Source organism: Leopardus geoffroyi, chromosome D1 (assembly GCF_018350155.1).
Source record: "Leopardus geoffroyi isolate Oge1 chromosome D1, O.geoffroyi_Oge1_pat1.0, whole genome shotgun sequence".
Lineage (NCBI taxonomy): Eukaryota > Metazoa > Chordata > Mammalia > Carnivora > Felidae > Leopardus > Leopardus geoffroyi.
In genome coordinates, this window is record NC_059329.1 from 87,982,961 (window position 1) to 88,001,423 (window position 18,463).

At 36.2% G+C, this 18,463-nt stretch overlaps 1 protein-coding gene across 1 annotated transcript in view; it reads right to left on the reverse strand.

Moving 5' to 3' along the window:
• Positions 1 to 1,094: 1,094 nt before the first annotated feature.
• FBXO3 (F-box protein 3) overlaps positions 1,095 to 18,463 on the reverse strand; it is a 32,102-nt gene continuing 14,733 nt past the window's right edge. Inside the window, exons 4-11 of the mRNA XM_045484914.1 lie at positions 17,124 to 17,238; positions 15,136 to 15,340; positions 13,967 to 14,012; positions 11,068 to 11,152; positions 10,107 to 10,229; positions 8,456 to 8,571; positions 7,522 to 7,712; positions 1,095 to 2,295 (exon numbers count right to left, since the gene is read on the reverse strand). Coding sequence (XP_045340870.1) covers positions 2,122 to 2,295; positions 7,522 to 7,712; positions 8,456 to 8,571; positions 10,107 to 10,229; positions 11,068 to 11,152; positions 13,967 to 14,012; positions 15,136 to 15,340; positions 17,124 to 17,238 — 1,055 coding nt within the window. The 3' untranslated portion in view covers positions 1,095 to 2,121. The remainder of the gene's footprint in view (positions 2,296 to 7,521; positions 7,713 to 8,455; positions 8,572 to 10,106; positions 10,230 to 11,067; positions 11,153 to 13,966; positions 14,013 to 15,135; positions 15,341 to 17,123; positions 17,239 to 18,463) is intronic.

Here is an 18,463-nt window from a genome sequence, read left to right on the forward strand (position 1 = left end):
CCTGGATTATAATAGGACTGCAGCTGCCATCTTGCAACCATGAGGTGACCTTTATGATTAAAGCCTTGTGCAAAGGATGGCAGAACAGAAACCTGGAAGGAATCTGCAAATGATGACACCACTGGGCCACTGTATCAGTCCTCAACTAGTCACCCCTGACTTTTCACAAGAGAAAACCCCTAAACTATTTGCTGCTGTTCATTTAGGTATGTGTCTCATCCTAACTGATACATCAAGCTTTAGACAAATGAGTGAAAGCTAGATAGTGGTCTCAAGAGACCTCCGCCGTCACTATACCTGGGCTTCGCTCTACAAAAGCTTAGGCTGGCCAACCATTAGATCCCTTTTATGTGTGAATACACATTCTTGCCAATGAAATACAACACTTGAGCATGTTGTCAACCAATCAATCATACCTTGGTATGAATGAGAGGGCATTCATTCAACATGCTAAGAGAAAGTGAATTTAAATGAGAGGATAAATAAGCCTGAAGTAGTCTGAGAAGCAAGAATTGAATGGGGTTGCAGGGGAGATGTGGGGCATCCTGAGTATTCTGTGAATAGAGAGGAGAGGTCAGCCAGAAAAGACAAAGAAGGAAAAATGGCAAGGGATGCTGGGACCAGCTTTAACTTTCCACATTAACTAGTTTTAAATTATTGCTTTACTGGGAAACTTTCTCTTTTTAAAGCTCAGTAGGTTGGCTTTTTTTTTTTTAAAGGGAGAGATAGGCATAATAGAAGGATTTGGTAGACTGATGATAAAATTAAACAATAAGCAGGAAAAACTACTTACTCCATTTCAGAACATTCTGACACGAGACAATATGAAAGGGTCTTCATAGTCCCTGGGGGCAGCTGCTTAACCCGGCATATACTTCCCTCTTCCTACAGTTTTCCCTACAAAAGAACTATTCTTGTAGAAAACAGAAAGTAGAGCATATGACAGGGTATAGTCAAAGCCAGGAAATGACTTTGAATGGGCCTCTGGCAACAGGACAATGCATTTCAATTTCATTTCCCATCTTAAGATGGAAAGGTGCAAAGGCTGATTAATATTAGTTTATGGAAAATAGGCAATTACACAAAATACAGGATCAGAACCAAAATTCGTTTTTAAAATGTGAGTTTTTGCCACTTGGAGGATGTCATTCCAAACTCTTAATTGTATAATTACAAAAAAAATTCATGTTTATACTTAACATAAAATTCATGTCACTTATCACAAAGTTAGACAGTCAAGTGTATAAAGGAGAAACAAAATAGAAGCAGTATTTACAGATTTAGACTACATGAGACATCGTGAAGATTCTTCTGTTAATAAACAACACAACACATAGCTTTACACACATTTCGAAAACGATGCATCTGTGAACAATATGAAAAAAGGTCATTGCACTAAAGACTTTAAATTAAATTCAAGGTTGTCATGTTGAAGGTTTTAAATTAAATTCAAGGTTGGTAGAGTTGAAGACTGAATGCAAGGCCAAGGTCATAGTGATAAAGACTTTAAGTTCGAGGTTGTAGTGATGAAAACTTTAAATTCAAGGACAGATTGTCTAAGAAAGGACAAACAACTAGCATTCAAACTATTAGGTCAATTAGTTCCCCGGGAGTACAAAATATATAGGAATCACTAAATGGATTAGCCTAATTACAAATTCTGTTCATTTCTAAATAATTCACAACTGCAAGAAGTCTTTTCACAGGATCATTCAGTCACATAGTTTCTCTCTATCCCTGTGTAGGTATTTCTGCTACATTTAAAAATCCTTATTCAAAACAGTTCCCTCCCATTTCCCTATCTGTAGAAGTATAAAATCTTTTAAAGCAAAGCAGTGTCTTTCTTTAGCTAGAGAACTATTCACCCATGGACTTCTAGAAGAGGGGGAAAAAAAGAAGAAAAAAAAAAAAAGATTCCCATTTCCTCCTCTACCTCAGAAACACAAAGCAAACCAAAACAATCCAATTCCTAATGCAGTGTCGCAGAGAACCCAGGGCCTGGAACAACATTTCATGCTAGTTTTCCTGCTATGTGCTGAGAACAATTTAGTTATTTACATTATTGAGCAATCTACTTAACAAACTGGATTCATGCCAGTGCTTCCCGCCTGCAGATCCTTGCTAGAAAAGGCGAGAGCAGCGGCGCCTGCGAATGGGAACATCAAAGACTCTCCTTCGTCTCTCTTCCTCGTCATCTTCATCAGATTCGTCCATATCTGCCGAATCGTCATCGTCTTCCTCCTCCTCCTCTTCTTCTTCCTCTTCCATCTCTTCATATTCGTCAGGACCCATTTCCTTGAAAGAGAAGACAATCTTTTGATAAGAACTTCCATCAGTGTTTTATACTCATTTTATGTAAGTTCTCACTTATCTATAAACAACTGGACATGCCATATATGAATTTCTATAGACTTGAACAATGTATTTTCATAATGCATATGCTGATGCAAGAATCTATATATGTATAGATACATATATGTACGCTGATGCAAGAATATATATATGTATCTATATCTATATCTATATATACGTTTTAGAATGCTCAATGTGGTTTTAATGGTAGATATATTTCATTAATACAGTATTTATTTTTTACCTGGTAGTTGATAATTTGTACAAGGTAGCCAACAGACCACTCCTAACAACCCAAGATAAAATTTTACTGAATTTATTTCAGTGGATTAAGTAACAATTCTTTATTAATCTATATGCTTGTAGAAAAGAGGATGCAAAAATATTAATAAGGTATGACCTCTACTGGTAACTTTTATGTACTGTCACGAGATTTACTAGATTTCTATGGAGCTCCTACTATAAAGACACATCGATTCAATTCAACCACCATGGGTAGCCTCTACTTTGAAATTAACTCATTGAAGGCTCTCTGAATAGGGCAATAGTGAGGTTGAACACGCAATATCTGATCATCTCATGGAAACTTCAATTCTGCTTAAATAGTGTCTCTAATCAGGTCTTGATTTACTCAGCTGTCAGTTTTTCTCTTTCACACATTTGAAGACTCAATGAGAGGAGTTGCTATATGGCACAGAGTTCTGAACAGCAGGGAGCACCTAGGTGGTGATGTAGGAAGTACTGGGAAACGTGGGATGTGATGTCAGCAAAAGCCCTTCCCCCGAGGCCTTTATGGCATTTCATATCCAGCACTCACTACCCCTCTGATCTCATCTCTGACCACTCTCCCCCAGTCACTGCACTCCAGCTACATCGGCCTTCTTGCAATTCTTCAAACATACCAAGCATTAGTATTATGTTTATGTAACATGAGTGCTTCAGGGCCTTTGCACTTGCTGTTCTTTTGTTTGGAACACCATTCTCCCACATAAATCCACCTGGCTCCCTCTACTTCTTTCAAGACTCAAATCAAATGTCACCGAGGCATTCCCCAACATATCTTTATATGAGAACAACCCAACAGACACTCCTTATATCCTTTACTCTGATTTTTGTCCAGAGCACTTTTTACTACTTGGTAAAACTAGATAGTGTTTATTTGCTACCCTTGTCTCTTCCAGCTAGAATGTAAATTCCAAGGCAGAGGTTTTTTTGTTTTGTTTTGTTTTTAATTTCCTCAACTTTCTTTTTTTTTTTTTTTTTATTGAGGTATAATTGACATACAACATTACATGAGTTCCAGGTGTACAACATAATGAGTTGATATTTGTATATATTACAAAATGATCACCACAGTAAGTCTAGTTAACATCCGTCACCATACATAGTTACAGAATGTTTTCTTGTGATGAGAACTTTTAAGATTTATTCTCTTAGCAACTTTCAAATAGGCAATACAGCATTAACTATGGTCACCGTGCTGTACATTACATCCCGAAGGCAGATTTTGGCTGTGTTGTTCACTGCATTTCCCCCAGCACCTAGTAGGTACTCAATAATATTTGTTGAGCAAGCAAATTAATTAATGTGGGAGAAAGAAATTGTTCTTTAGGAGCTGTCAAAGGATTGTCACTTAGGATTTATTATAACACTAATAACAACAACATTAACAACAGAGAAAATATACATAAATATGACATGATATTCCATTATTTTTATTTTTTTATTTTCTCAATCTAGGGAATGAAGACTTTAAAATTCAGTAGAAGGTTCCAAAGGGGCGACGGGGAAGGCTTAGGAAATTCTAAAACATTAAATTCAGGTAGCATGATCATTAGTCATCTTAATGAAGAAGAGAACAGAAAAAACTGTTAAAGAAATCAACGCGGCTAAAGAGGGAGATTGCTGATGGTCTCTGATAAAAGTGTACACACAGAAGCAGCAGATGGAAAGAGGCGCACAGGGGTAAGATGGAAATAAATAAGCAGCGGGAACCTCTCAAGTGTCCAAAAGCAAACAACAAACCCACCTAGAGCAAGAAAAGGCTTAAGATCAACCAAAAGTATATTTTATAGTGACATTCAAAGTATAAAGCAAAAGCCAAGTATTAAGTACAATAATTATCATATGGTCAGGGCACAAAAAAGGAGAACAATTCCATTTCCATATCAAGAAAACGAGTATTTCCACAGGGAAGGTACAATACAAGTACAACACAGTACAAATACAATCCCCACTGCCTCTTTCATGTTGATTAGAAGTAAGTCCAGAATTCTCATTTCTTTTATTGATTTCTCATCCTTGAGAGAGAGAAACATTTTCCACAAGGCATGTCAAAATTTTATATGCTTATTTGTGGTTGGGAGGAAATTAAAACTCTAAATAAGTAAGAACATGGTTAAGAGGGTTGAACATGTAATGAGTTTATTATTATAATTTAAAATTATAAATTTAAAAATTGTAAACTTTAAAAAAAGAGTATGTAAATATTATAAAACTTCTCAGTTTTCATTTCTAACATGATAAATATTGATATAACCCATATAAACAAGAGTTCTTTGAAGTCCTCAATAATTTTTAAAAGTTTAAGGGAGCCATGAGACCGAAAAGTTTGAGAACTACTGTCCTAAATTAAAGACTACTTTATACCCCACCCTAACAAACATTAAAAACAAGTCTCAATAGGAGCAAGCTGACCCCACAGTAACTTAACTGCCTGCCCAAACAAACCTCAACATTCTTTACACTTTACGTCTGGAATATTGGCAACTTTAGGACAAGAAATATTATCAGAGACAGAGAGATTTCATAATAATAAAAGGAAGCACTTCATTAAAAAAACATAAGAATCCCAAGCATATTTGCATATAATTATAGAGCTTCAAAATACATGAAGCATATCTGATAGAATTAAAAAGAGAAATGGACGAAACTAATTGTGGTTGGAGATTTCAACAATCATCTTTCAGAGAACAAGGACAAAAAAAAATCAGTTAATATATAGAAGATTTGAAAAACAGTCAACCAATCTAAACTATCATTTATAGTATAATATTCCCACGAACAGCAGAATATACATTCTTTTCAAATACACAGGGATTAGTTACCAAAATAGACCATAATGCTGGGACATAAAACATTTAAAAGGGTTGAAACTACACACAGTGAGTTCTCTAATCATAACAAAATTAGAAATTATTAAACAAGAGTTAACTGGAAAACCTCCAAATGTTTGAAAATTAACACATTTTTAGAAAAGTTACAGACCAAAATTAAATTACAAGGGAAATTTGAGAATATTTCGAATTAAATGTTATTGAAAACAAAATATCGAAATTTATGAAACACACCCAAAACAGTGCTTTAGCGAAAAGAAAGGCCTAAAGTCAATAATCTAAACTTCTATCTTAAGAAGCTGGTAAAAAAACAAACGAACCCCAAAGTGGTAGGAGGAGATAAATAAATATAATTGCAGAAATCAATGAAATAGAAAATGAGCAAACAATAGAGAAAACCAGTGAAACCCAAAGTTGTTCTTTCAAATGACTAGTAAAAGGGATAACCCTTAGGTGAACTGATCAACAAAAGATATAAATTACCAATATTAAGAGCAAAAAAGGGCATATGACTACAGTTCTTGCGGCCATTAAAAGGATATCAAGGGAATATTGTAAATAATTTTATGCCAGTAAGTTCAACATTTAGACAAAATGGACAAATTCCTTGAAAGACACAAATTACCAAGAGTGAAACAAGAAGCAATAGAAAATACATTATAGAAATTAAATTCCTATTTCAAACTTTCCCACCAAGAGAACTCTAGTGCCAGATGGCTTCACTAATGAGCTGTATCAAACATTCATAGGTGATACCAATCTCATACAGAAACTGGACTGGTCAAAAACAGGAGAATGTTATAGGAAGTAACAAATTCCTGGTGCTGGAAATATACAGTAGAAAGCATTCTTCCACTGGGAGGGAAGCTAAACTTCACTTCCAAACCCAGACTGTAGATCCTTTTCACCAGACATGCAAGCGTAATGGCCTACAGTCTCAACATTATCCTTCTCTTTCCAAATGGGGAATGTGTCAGCTCTAGGCCTGATTAATATCACGTCCATCTTCCCACACTTATCTTGGACTCGCCCATCAGGGTCATCCCAGGAGCCGGAGGGCCCTCTCTGAACATTCAACGCCTATGACTCAGTTACATTCTGGGTATACAAGTCATATTTTATTTTATTCCTATTATATAGCTGGAGCCTCATAATTCTCTTTAATCCATAATCTTTTATAGTCCATAAGATTGGGGTACTGCCACAATCATAAGGTAATCCTAAAGATGAGATTTTAAAATTATACCTAGTTGATTTAGGAAACGATCCCAAAGAGAGACGACTACAAAGAGGGTGTAATGGGTAGACTTGTACTTTTAGTAGTCTCTCTATAGGATATTTGTATTCCTTTACAAAATTGGGATTTTTAGCAAAAACACTGCAAGAAATTGTTTTCCTAATCTTAATGAAATAAACTAAAGCCTGTTCTAACTGGTCTAGTGTGGTGTTTCTCATTAGGCCACAGAATTGTTTTTGGAAACAGTGGAAAAGAGACTGAACCTTTAAAACCAGTAACTATTTTACATGATACTATGATGGTGGATACGTGTCATTATACATTTGTCCAAACCCACAGAATATCTAACACCAAGAGTGAACCCGAATGTAGACTATGGATTTTGGGTGATTTTGATATGCTAATGTAGGTTCATCAACTGTTAACAAAAATACCACTCTGGTGGGAGCTACTGATAATGGGGAAGTCTGTGCATGCATGGGGGCAGGGGGTATTTGGGAAATTTCTGTACCTTCTGCTTAATTTTCTATGAATCTAAAACTGCTCAAAAAAAGTGACGTCTATGAAAAACAAAAAACAAAACAAAAAAACAGCTAACAGTAGAGTTACTCTGATTGAAGTGTATGCAGTCTAGCTTACTTATTATCCACCACCCCTACATATTCACATGGCCCCCCCATGATATTTCCTCAGAATCTCTAGGGTTCTCTGGGAACACCATTTGTAAACCATTTGTCTGGCTAATCAACAAAATCCCTCTGTGGAGTTAATTCTACAAAGTCACATAAATCAGTCCCAGAGGAAAATTTAACTCACCAATCGGGCTATAGACACCCTGAATGTTGGACAAGCCATATGGAATCGGGGAATAGCAACATTAAAGATCTTGTCTTTAAAGTAAAGAAAATGGAAGGTATAATATCCTTCCATATATCCTGATGTTGTAGAAAATGTGGTACAACTTGTGTATTCATATACCCGACCTGGGCTGATGATTGGAAATTCACCTGCAGAGAAGACAGTAATAAGAAACCAAGGTTTATACCTTGAATTTTATAATTCAGTTCTTCATCACAGCAAATAAGATAATGCCCTCTGTGGGATTATGCAAACTATGTTAAAGTAAATGCACGATTAGAAAAAAAAAACAACTAAAAGGAAACATAGCAAAATGTTAACAGTGATGGTATTAGGGTTCAGAAACTTAAGATAATCATAATCTTTTAAAAAGCTGAATGTCAATGACAATCAGAGCTAAAGATGATTGAAATCCACAAATAAAACCCTGAGCTACTGATTTTAACATTTCCCCCAAATTTCAAAGAGATGACCAATATGAAATTTATTTTCTCTTTCTGCTCTATGCCCAGTAACCACAGAATATGATAAAAATAATTATCCCACCGAAAAAAAAAAATAAAGAACTTAAGAAGCAAATAAAGAACTCGGGTGATCTACAGAACGGAAAATCAATCCCTGAATAATTGTTTGCTATAATTTTAGAAAAGTTCATGTTTAAGGTACTAATCTAATAGAATAATGATCTTTACACATTATATTTATGAAGCAAATATTGGAGTCAAAGAAAGCCCAAAATCTATGATATCTTTCACATTGTAAACACAGCTATTAAAAGATCAGTCTTATCCACTGACTACATCATGCATTTTCCAAGCTGTATGCAACATAGATGCTCTCCAAAATGTCTTAGAGGCAACTGATATGTAAACCCAAATCTTGAGTTACATACCAACTACTCCAGGTCCTTGAACTTCTTCTACATCACCTTTAGCATTCGTTATTCTCCAATAGCGACTGTCCAACTGACAAGCCTTCTCAGGAAGTGCATCCTTTGACATTTCAATCCTGGAGAAGGGAATGGGGTGGTAGAGACACAAATCTGGCCTGATTTTGTTTCTTTTGTTTAAGAGCTATAATATTTGGACTAAGACTATGAAAAAGTTCCCAAAGGAAATTAAGAAACCCAACCCAATGTCTGTGTTAACCATCTATTTCTATAAGTTCTCAAAGATAATCGCTTGATTAGCTTGACTCTCCCACAGAAATGCTTTCACTCAATTTGCTCACTTGACTTTCTGTAAGAATCAACAATAGAAAGGGCAACATAAAAATTTATAAACACACTGGGTGATAATAATCTTTTGGTGTTCAAGTAAAGATGAATGTATGAAATGCTTACTGGAATTCAGTGCAATGAAAAATTTCTGTTTCTTTTTCACAGGACATTTCCCTTTTGCTCTAGAAAGCTCAAAGCAAAATGTCACTAGTCAGTTACCAGGATTACACCTTGACTGTTTCCCAATACTATTATTTCCCCCTTTTCTCTAGGAATCTGCTGTCCCTTATTTTGAGTACCCTGTAAGCAAGTGTCGGTATTATAATTTTAAGCATGTTTCAAGCCGAGGCAGGATTTGAATTAAACAATTAAAATAACAAACATCAGGGCGCCTGGGTGGCTCAGTCAGTTAAGCATCCAACTTTTGATTTCAGCTCAGGTCATGATCCCATAGTCCTTGAGATTGAGCCCCACATTGGGCTCTGTGCTGACAGTGCAGAGCCTGCTTGGGATTCTCTCTCCTCTCTCTCTGCCCCTCTCTTGCTCACATTTGCAGGCTCTCTCTCAAAAATAAATACACTTAAAAAAAAATCCAAAACACAAACATCTGCATATATGTAACTGGATATATCAAAGGCTGCATATAATACCAAAATCCTATGATGCTCCCTGGTTAGTATATGGTAGCAAAAATATTTCCAGTGTGTATATATGCATGTATATGTACTTTTAAAATATATATAACACATCATAAAAAATAAATCTAAAAATAAATCTAAAAACAAAGTATCCTTAATCCCTTAGAGCAATGAGCTATCTTTATGTCACAGCACAGAGTACTTCTAATTAAAGCGAATTTAATATTTGTTTTTTATTTAACCAAATCCAGTGCTTAACGCCGTGTCTGATACTAGGCAGCACCTAATAAATATTTGATTTTTAACTGAATATAGGCAAGCTAACTGAAATTTAAAATGCATGGTTTCATCCTGGGCAATTTGATAGCTTCTGGAATGCATTACAACTCTCACAGAGAGCTTTCATGATGATTACAACTTAGTGTCCACCTCAAGGAACCTGGCACAATTCTTTAAACACAGTACATCTGCAAGAAATAACTTAAGTAACTTGGAGGTTCCTGGAAACTCAAGTCCCTTACGGACACTAGCTTATAAAAAATTTTGTTATCCACGTTCCTCCACACCTCAGCAAGAAGCTGTCTTTCAAAATGCGTTTCATGTATTGTGTCCAAGGGGAGAGAACAACACAACCACAGGATACAGCCCACCATTAACTGCAAGGCAACCCCATTTACAGTTCTCACCTGATTCGGTATGTGAAGAAGTAGTGGGGTGGATGCACAGAGCTAAGTTCTGGCAGAAACGACGTGGAAACTGACACTGTAATGTCCCCAGTTGTTGCTACACACTCTGGATCATGAACATATCTAGATAATTTTAAAACATTAAACACTTTTTAATCAACTAACTTCAAGTCTCTAAGATGAAAGATCTCAAGATACAGTGTGAAATGGCTTTGACTTCATTTTAGGATCAAAAATTTAAACCATATTTGGGAACGTAAAGGTATAGTCCCTTTAAGCTTAGAAGAAAACTATAAATTATGAACTAGAAAACCTTGAAGACTTTAGATCTGTAAGGACAGCAGCCAAGGCTCAATGAGCAGTGGTTCCAGTAATGATTCACTGATTAAACTGGAAACTGAAAAGAGCTTATCTCAGTTTTCAGAGCCAGGAAACTTTTGGGACACCTGAAAGTCCTATCAGCAGTGGCTCTGACAATAAAATGTGTTAGCAAGTTATTCTAGAGACCTCTAATTTCTAACTAATTTGTCATTTCTGCCAACCAGGCTACTGTGAACCAATATTACCTCTACTACTATCTGTCACACCTGGAGGGTTCATTTAGAGACAATAAATAGTATTTGCCAGGAGTTAGTAGTTACTGACTTCCTATTCAAAATAAATCCATTAACTGGCAAACAGCTTCTGCCACCCCAAAGGAAACTATGTATAAAAAGAAACTATACTATAAAGCCCTAACTTCTAAATCAAAATCAGTTTTTTCTCTTGATCCTTCAAGAGAAGAAAAATGTTGCCTCTCCAAGTGTCTGAATGTGGCTTTAAAGTGAGAATAAAGTAGTGGCATTTAAGAAAACGAGAGGTTCTATTATTAACCTTCTTCCAAACTTCATCTCAAGATCTGTAACTAATGTTTTTTTCTGATTTACAAATATTTTTATTCAAAAAGTCTTGAGTGAAATACCTGAAAATCTGGTCTCTGATGATAGGGAAGCCACCCGATACAACATTGTTGACATAAGAAGTAAACCAGTCAGTAAAAGTAGCACCTATAAACCAGGAAGGGGTGGGGAGGAAGAAAAGGACAAATAATTTTTGCAAAATCTGTACAGGAAACAAGTAAACAATGGTAATTTCTCTATGCTTAAGACATGAGGTCAAAACTAGAAACACAGATACACTTCTACTTACCGTTCATAGATCAATTTCCATTCTCAATTCTCATCTCATTCTCAACTACCCTGCTAGGGAATCTTCCATCTACCTGCAAACTATTTTTATGCTTATAATTCAATAATAAATTTTTAAACTTTATTTTGTGCTGGTACAAGAATAAAAAGCCTTCTTCTGTCTATAATTTCTAGAACATATGGAACAAAAGAGATACAGCTATGTTTAGAAGAAACTACAGGAAAAATATCAGCACCTATCCTCAGATGATCAGGGTATACCCTTGGCCCAGGTACGTCCTGACTCATGCACGAAATTCTGGCAGAAGCCAGGCTCAGTCCGGGCATCTAACAAGGGTAGGGCACTGTGGAGTTCTGGGCATCAGACCAATCCCAAAGTAGTCTAGTTGCACCTCTACAGATTCAAATGCATTACAGTCCTCCATATTCAACGACCTCCATTTTCTTGTCCAGACCGGACTACACATCCGTGATCTACTGAGTGGATCAATGACAAGTATTTACATGAATTATGTTTGCCCCTTCTAGGTAATATAACATAACTTTCTCAGACCCCCATTATCTATTATTAATACAACTCAGTGCCTGGCAATATTAGTCCCTTAATCAATGTTTTTCTGTATTTCTCTGTAATCTTGTTTCTAGTAACCCAGTTCTCACATTCTGCCATGCTGAACACTGGAGCTAAATTTATAGCATTTACTTACTATTCTACTATTCAGAGAATAACAGAAGATACAATTTAAGCTCGGGTCTTGTGTCTAGCTTTAAAATTTTAAGGGCATCAACCGAGAGAAGGGAAACCACAATAGTAGGCTCTTTTCTCAGTGTCTACTAATGAATGACCTATTCTGACCCTTTATTTATTGAATGTTATTGTATTCAAATGATCACCTACCATCTATCCACTCTGAACAAGATATTAAGGAGCCACATGAATAATGTCATTAAAATTCAAAGAAGTTACAATTTTGTTTTTAGAACTAGTAATTTCCCTGTAAAGTTTAAAACATCATTTTGTATAATTCATGGAATAAAATGTTACGGTGAGAAAACCACAAATTGTTCATGGTTTACCTAAAAAAGAAATTGGTGTTGTATTTTAATATATCTTAATTTATTACAATACACACCCAAGTGTGTTCTTTAAAATAAGGACAAAATTTCCTAGGTAGTCTTCATTACTCAACTTACCTGAACAGCTTCTAGTTTTCTTAAATATCAGTTAATCATTTACCAAACACCAAGAGATTCCATCTTGTGTTTTACCAAAAATTCCAAGAAAGTCAAACTTAGTTGAATCAAGATGTAATTTATATATTCCAAGGTAGTTTACTTTTTAAAGTAAGCCTATATCTTGGCGTCTCTTTGATAACACTGGGGTTTTATCAAGGCAGCTTAAAGGAAGCCACTTTCTTATCTCTCCTCCCAGCACTAACTTCTCACCCCATCTCTCCTCCCTCACTGCATCTCAAATCTTTTGCTTTGCTGCTCTCTTACTCCAGGAGAAATCCCAGCTACTAGAATACTATTCATCAGACCTTAGTACTCTGCTGTAGCGGTGGGGCCTTCCACACCATGTCAGACCAGCACCAAACTAAGAATAAGAAACTCACAGAGCTCAGCCGGTAGCTTACCTTAGAGTTCAGGAAGCCTTTAGTTTATAAATTAGTAGCACCACTGTTCTAGAGCCATGGTGATCACCTCTGAAGGTATGTGCTATGCAAAGATGCCAAAGAGGGCAGTGAGAAGGGGCATACTCCCCAGAGGGCACTTAACTTGGAAACAACAGACTACAGGAATCAGGGGGAGCTAAAAGCTAGCGGCTAAGTTAAATAGTTTTTTTGTAACTTACCATGTAGGGGTGAGAGTTTCTTGATATTGTGAAGCATATACCACAAATCCGTAATGTGTCACAGTGTGGAACAAATGGAGACTAATACTCTGTTCGAGGTTCCAATTAGGAGATATAATTAAATGCAGACACCTTAGCCTCCAAGGCCCCTTTACTATTAATATATGGGGATATGTAATATGTGCCTTTAAAAAGCAGAGTGGATAGTCAGGAAGCATCTCTTACGGGAGGAAAATCTAAGCAAAACAAGATTGGATGAATAGCAAAGAGGTGAGCCGCAACTGCATACAAACTGTATTGTTCTCAAAATCCTGTGAGAAATACCTTTGAAGGCCAAGAAAAACTAGTTGTGTCAAGGAGTTCATCGAGCAGAGTTTACATTGGTTTCTGAAGACTGCTGTTGGGAGATCTCTAGTGTGACTCACCAGTATTTTACTGTAATTGGCCCCACAGACTTTATAGGTATAAAGTTGTTTTATCTATTGATATCTCTAATTATGTATTAATATGATCGATGGAAAGTGCATGCGTGTATACATACACACATACTCATAGTAATTCTATTCATTTCACTGTTCTACAGCAGAGTCCCAGGAGTACAAGATTATACAGGGCATGGCTTTTTCCCAAATAGAAAAGAAATTCAAAGTACAAGGGCTACTCGAATGAGAGCCTAGATGCAGTACTTTCTAAACCAGCAAGCTGTAAGAAGGACAAGTATAAACTGTCAGCTGATCAAGTAATTGGAAAAGTTTTTACCAACTTCATTTTTTTGACAAGGAAGGAGAAAGGAAAAGGAAGACTGTTTTTTGTCCTACCTATGATAAACATGTCAATAGCAGCTGGATTCCGAGCCATTTGGTCCTAGGCAAGAAAAAGAATATTATAATCGAGAAAAATATATTTTACTTAATTTCTCATTGTTTGTTACCTGCATCTTTCCCTGGAGACAAGGCAAAATTGATAAAAATAACAAGTGCTCTAACCAACACTCTGACATTCCTTACACTTTTCAGTCCTGCTCTTATTAGGATTTCTATATTTAGGCCCTTTCTAGAAAGTCCTTAAAAGAGTGCCAGGCACTTCTCAATAACAGTTAAACCACGTATGTACTGCTATTACTGTTACAGTGAACTAAAAAAATTATCCTTTAAGTTAAGAAGTTAAGGTAAGAAGATATACAGCCTATTAAGACGGGGCTCTGGATTCAGAGTCAAGAGACCTGAACAATTCTAGACCGGTCACTTCTCTCAGTAAATGGAGAGACCAAGCCATCATCCTACAACCTTACAGAGGTAGCAAGTCACAAATGAGATAAAAGACATGAAAATGCTTAGGAAGAAATAAAAGCTATGAAAGCTCTTTAAATATTTTAAATGTTATATGGAGTCACGTCTCTGAGATACCTATGATTTTCTACTTTAAATTCTTCTTTTAAGTAAAAGTTCACATCTTGGCAAAAATGAAGCCAGAAGATCTACAACTACAAAATTACAAAGAACTGAAGAAGTAAGAATGAAACCAAACACCACACTGTCTGTGTTTATACTAAAATCATAACAAAAGCCTCCCAAAAAAAGTCATTATTTTTCAAGAACTCAAGCTATCTAATGAAGTGTTTAAAAAGTTTCTATTGCACTCAGAACTTGAATTGATTGATGTTCAAAAGCTAAATTTTTTAAGTTGGAAATGTATATTACAATTACTTCAACAAAATCTCACTCGTTTTCCTTAAATTTGAATTACCTTAACACATATCACAGCCCTCCCTCTGTGCACAGTGGTTTGCATTGTTTATCCAATGTCTTCTGGCATTTCATTATGTCAGAATATTACGGCCAGATATTAGCCCTCTAATTAGATGGGTCTATAATTAAGTTGTATAATGCTCTATGCCATTCTACAGTCCTGAAAATTCCTAAGGCACACATTTATACACTTATCAGAACACATCTTACAGCCATATTTAAAAATACTCTCTACTTACTGGACATTGGTAGAAAACTTCATTTTTGTTTCGGCCCTCGGCAGCTTCCACTGCTATGTATTGACTCAAACCAGTATGTATGCAAAAAGTTAAAGGGAGACAGTATTTCAGTCCCTGTCTCTGCTGGAAGCCTCCAGCAGCCGTATCGACGTCTAACAAATCCTCAGAACGATAGTGATTGGACAGCGCCATACTTCCCAACAACCTAAGAACAGAGACTCAAAAATGTAATCAATTGCAGTGCCAAACAAACAGCTGTGCTTCATCCTTTTGATGAACGATGTTTACATCAACAGCTTTATTAGAACTGATGAATATGTCCATTCTAGAGCAGGAACACCAAAAACACCACAATTTCTTTACATTCAAACACTTGAGTGGAAAGATTCTGATCTAAATTAAAAGTTTAAGCATCTAAAATGTCTTAAAGACCTTTTTAAAAGAAAAATCATTTTATTGCTTTCAAGACCGTCTTGCCATAATATACTGATTTGCTAGTGTTTTGCTATATATGCGTGTATGACTATTTTAATGTTTGAAGGTGTAAATTCTGATAGTTTTATCTTACTACAACCTTTAGCTTACCCTAACCTACCAGACAATATCAGTGTAAACCAACCTAAGCCTTGCCCAAATTTTCATAAACTTTGGATGCATGGGGTCTAAACTGATCTCACTGCATATACATGAGAACATAGGTATTGGTCCTTGATAGAACCTTGATGGCAGGAATCCTTGATGATAGGATTCCTATCCTAAGTTTCACTATTTGCACTGAGGATAGATATAAATCCCTGTGTAGAAATTATGACCTGTTTGTCGTGTCAATTCTGGGAAACTCTTTTATTAAAGTTCTCTCCTATTTGCTCTTAAATTATGACAATTTTTAAATTTTTGTCAAGTTTCGGTTCAGTAGGGAAAAAAGACTGGGAAAAAACCAGCCAGTAATTTACACTTATTTAGTCCTAATTGCCCAATATTTGATTGCTGAATACTACCTTGTAATCTCAGTATGATCACCCTGTACTCACTCAACCCTGATCTAAATGGTAACAGAGTCTCATATGATTCTTCACACACAAAGACACATCACCTTCCACTAAGAACAATGTAAAGTTCTCCCTAAACTCTTAGGAGCATTTCATTAAATGCAACGTCTCTGAAATAGCTTAATTTTCACAAAAGAACAAAAAGATTAGACCCAAAGTATATAGTTTTTAATACTGTGAATGAATTCGACAGCTACTACTACATGGCCTGCTTTTGCCAAAGGTTCCATAATGAATACTTCCTCTTAAAAATAGGCCGTTTAATTATAGGCTATGCCTGAATAGGACAAAACTATACTTTCTTTGGTGTATGTAGCTCTGAACAAATTATTGTGTTTTATATATATGGTACTCAGAATTTATATCAAGCTCTTCAAAACAATTTACCTGGGACAGAGACTTTAAGGGTTCTGAACAGTTTTAGTTAAAATATACTCACACACACACACACATCCACCCTATGTACTACAGTACCCACCCCAACCCCAATCAAACTTTGTTTTAGAAGCATAAAGATGCATTGATAGAAATATTGCTTGCATGAGACATATTTACTTTAGTAAAATCAAATTCAAGCTATAGGGTTTTTTTTTTTTTTTAAGATTTTTTTTAAGGTTTATTTATCTTTGAGAGAGAGAGCATGTGTCTGTGAGCGAGACACAGAATCTGAAGCAAGCTCTGGGCTCTGAGCTGTCAGCACAGACCTGGACTTGGGGCTTGAACCCACGAATTGTGAGATCATGACCTGAACCGAAGTCGGATGCTTAACCGACTGAGCCACCCAGGGGCCCCGAGATTTTGTCTTTTGGATTCTTACAAAGAAGAAGAGGGAATTCCTGTACACCTTTAATCTGTCAAGAGCAAGTACAAATTGTTTTTATTTTCATTCTGGGAAATCATTTGTGTCATTAAAAATAATCCAAATGGCAAACATCTTACCCAGGAACCACTAACTTCTGCCCATTGTGGATACGATATGAACATCGATAATCATCAGGAAGCTTGCAACCAATCTGAGCTTCCACTGCATCTAGGTCTTCCTCTCGAGCGCCCTCTGCAAATACATAAAAAAGCAAATTATGAAGAAACAATAATCCTTATATCTAAGGACAAATACAACCTTCTGCTAGCCAGTGGGACAATCGTAGAGCAAGTGAATTCTGTCCAAATTGTACTGCTGAAATACAGGGAAATTAGATGGAAAATTCAGAACAACAATATATCACTTTGGATTGACTCTGACATTTGAAGCACTGAGAAAGAAACTCCTCAGTTTCCCCTCAACAAGGAAAACACTGGCACTCCGTAAAATATGGAAAGGTAGGCAGCAGGGGGATCCACAGTAATTTTTTTTGCATTATGCTGCAAACTTTAGGATATATCTCATTTTTCTTAATCTAACACATTCACGCTTCTCTACTAAAAAAAAGCCTCTCCAGTTCTCCAAACTGATGTTGTTCAAGAGTCTTAACATAGTCTCTCAATGAGAAATATAGGGCATAGGTGGGTATAAGTTCATGCTGTGGCGAAGCCATTAACTTAAACCCAATTTTGCATGTTTGTAAGCTTGCCATATATTCCAGCTTCAAAAAGCCGGAAGTGATTACCAATACCAAGAGAAGGGATTCACTTCCAGCAATGGCTCACCAGGTTGTTGGAGCAAACTTCTTGCTGAGAACCAGGAAAATGCAACTGAAAATTGGTTTCAGGGCTTTTGCAGAACCTCAAAGACAGTGAGGACGGGGGAGAGGAGAGTCAGAAGAACAGGGAAACTGAGAGCTCAGCAGGGCCTTTGGAGCAACCTTGTCTTAGAAGCAAGTGCCAAGTCTAAAAGCAAACATGTGGCTGAGAAGCTGAGCAAGGCTTTTGGCAGCAACACAGAGAATTTTCCAAAATTGATGAAAACACCAAACCACAGATTCAAGAAGCACTTCAGCCAGTGGAGAACAGTTATAAAGAAAATCATATCTAGACTCATTATTGGGAAACTGCTGAAAATCAGAGACAAAGAGAAATCTTAAAAAGCAGCCAAAGGGGGAAAGTCAGACAGTCCCCTTCAAAGGTATAACAATCAGACTGACAGCTACATTCTCAACAGAAACAATAGAAGCCAGAAGAATGGTATCTTCAAAGTGCTGAAAAAAATAACTGTTGACTAAAATTCTATACCCACTGAATATATATATTTCAAAAGTATAGGTGAAAGAAATACATTTTTAGATGAAAACCAATCTGAAAAATTCAGGAGTAGGGGTCTCTCCTTTAAAAAATTACTAAAA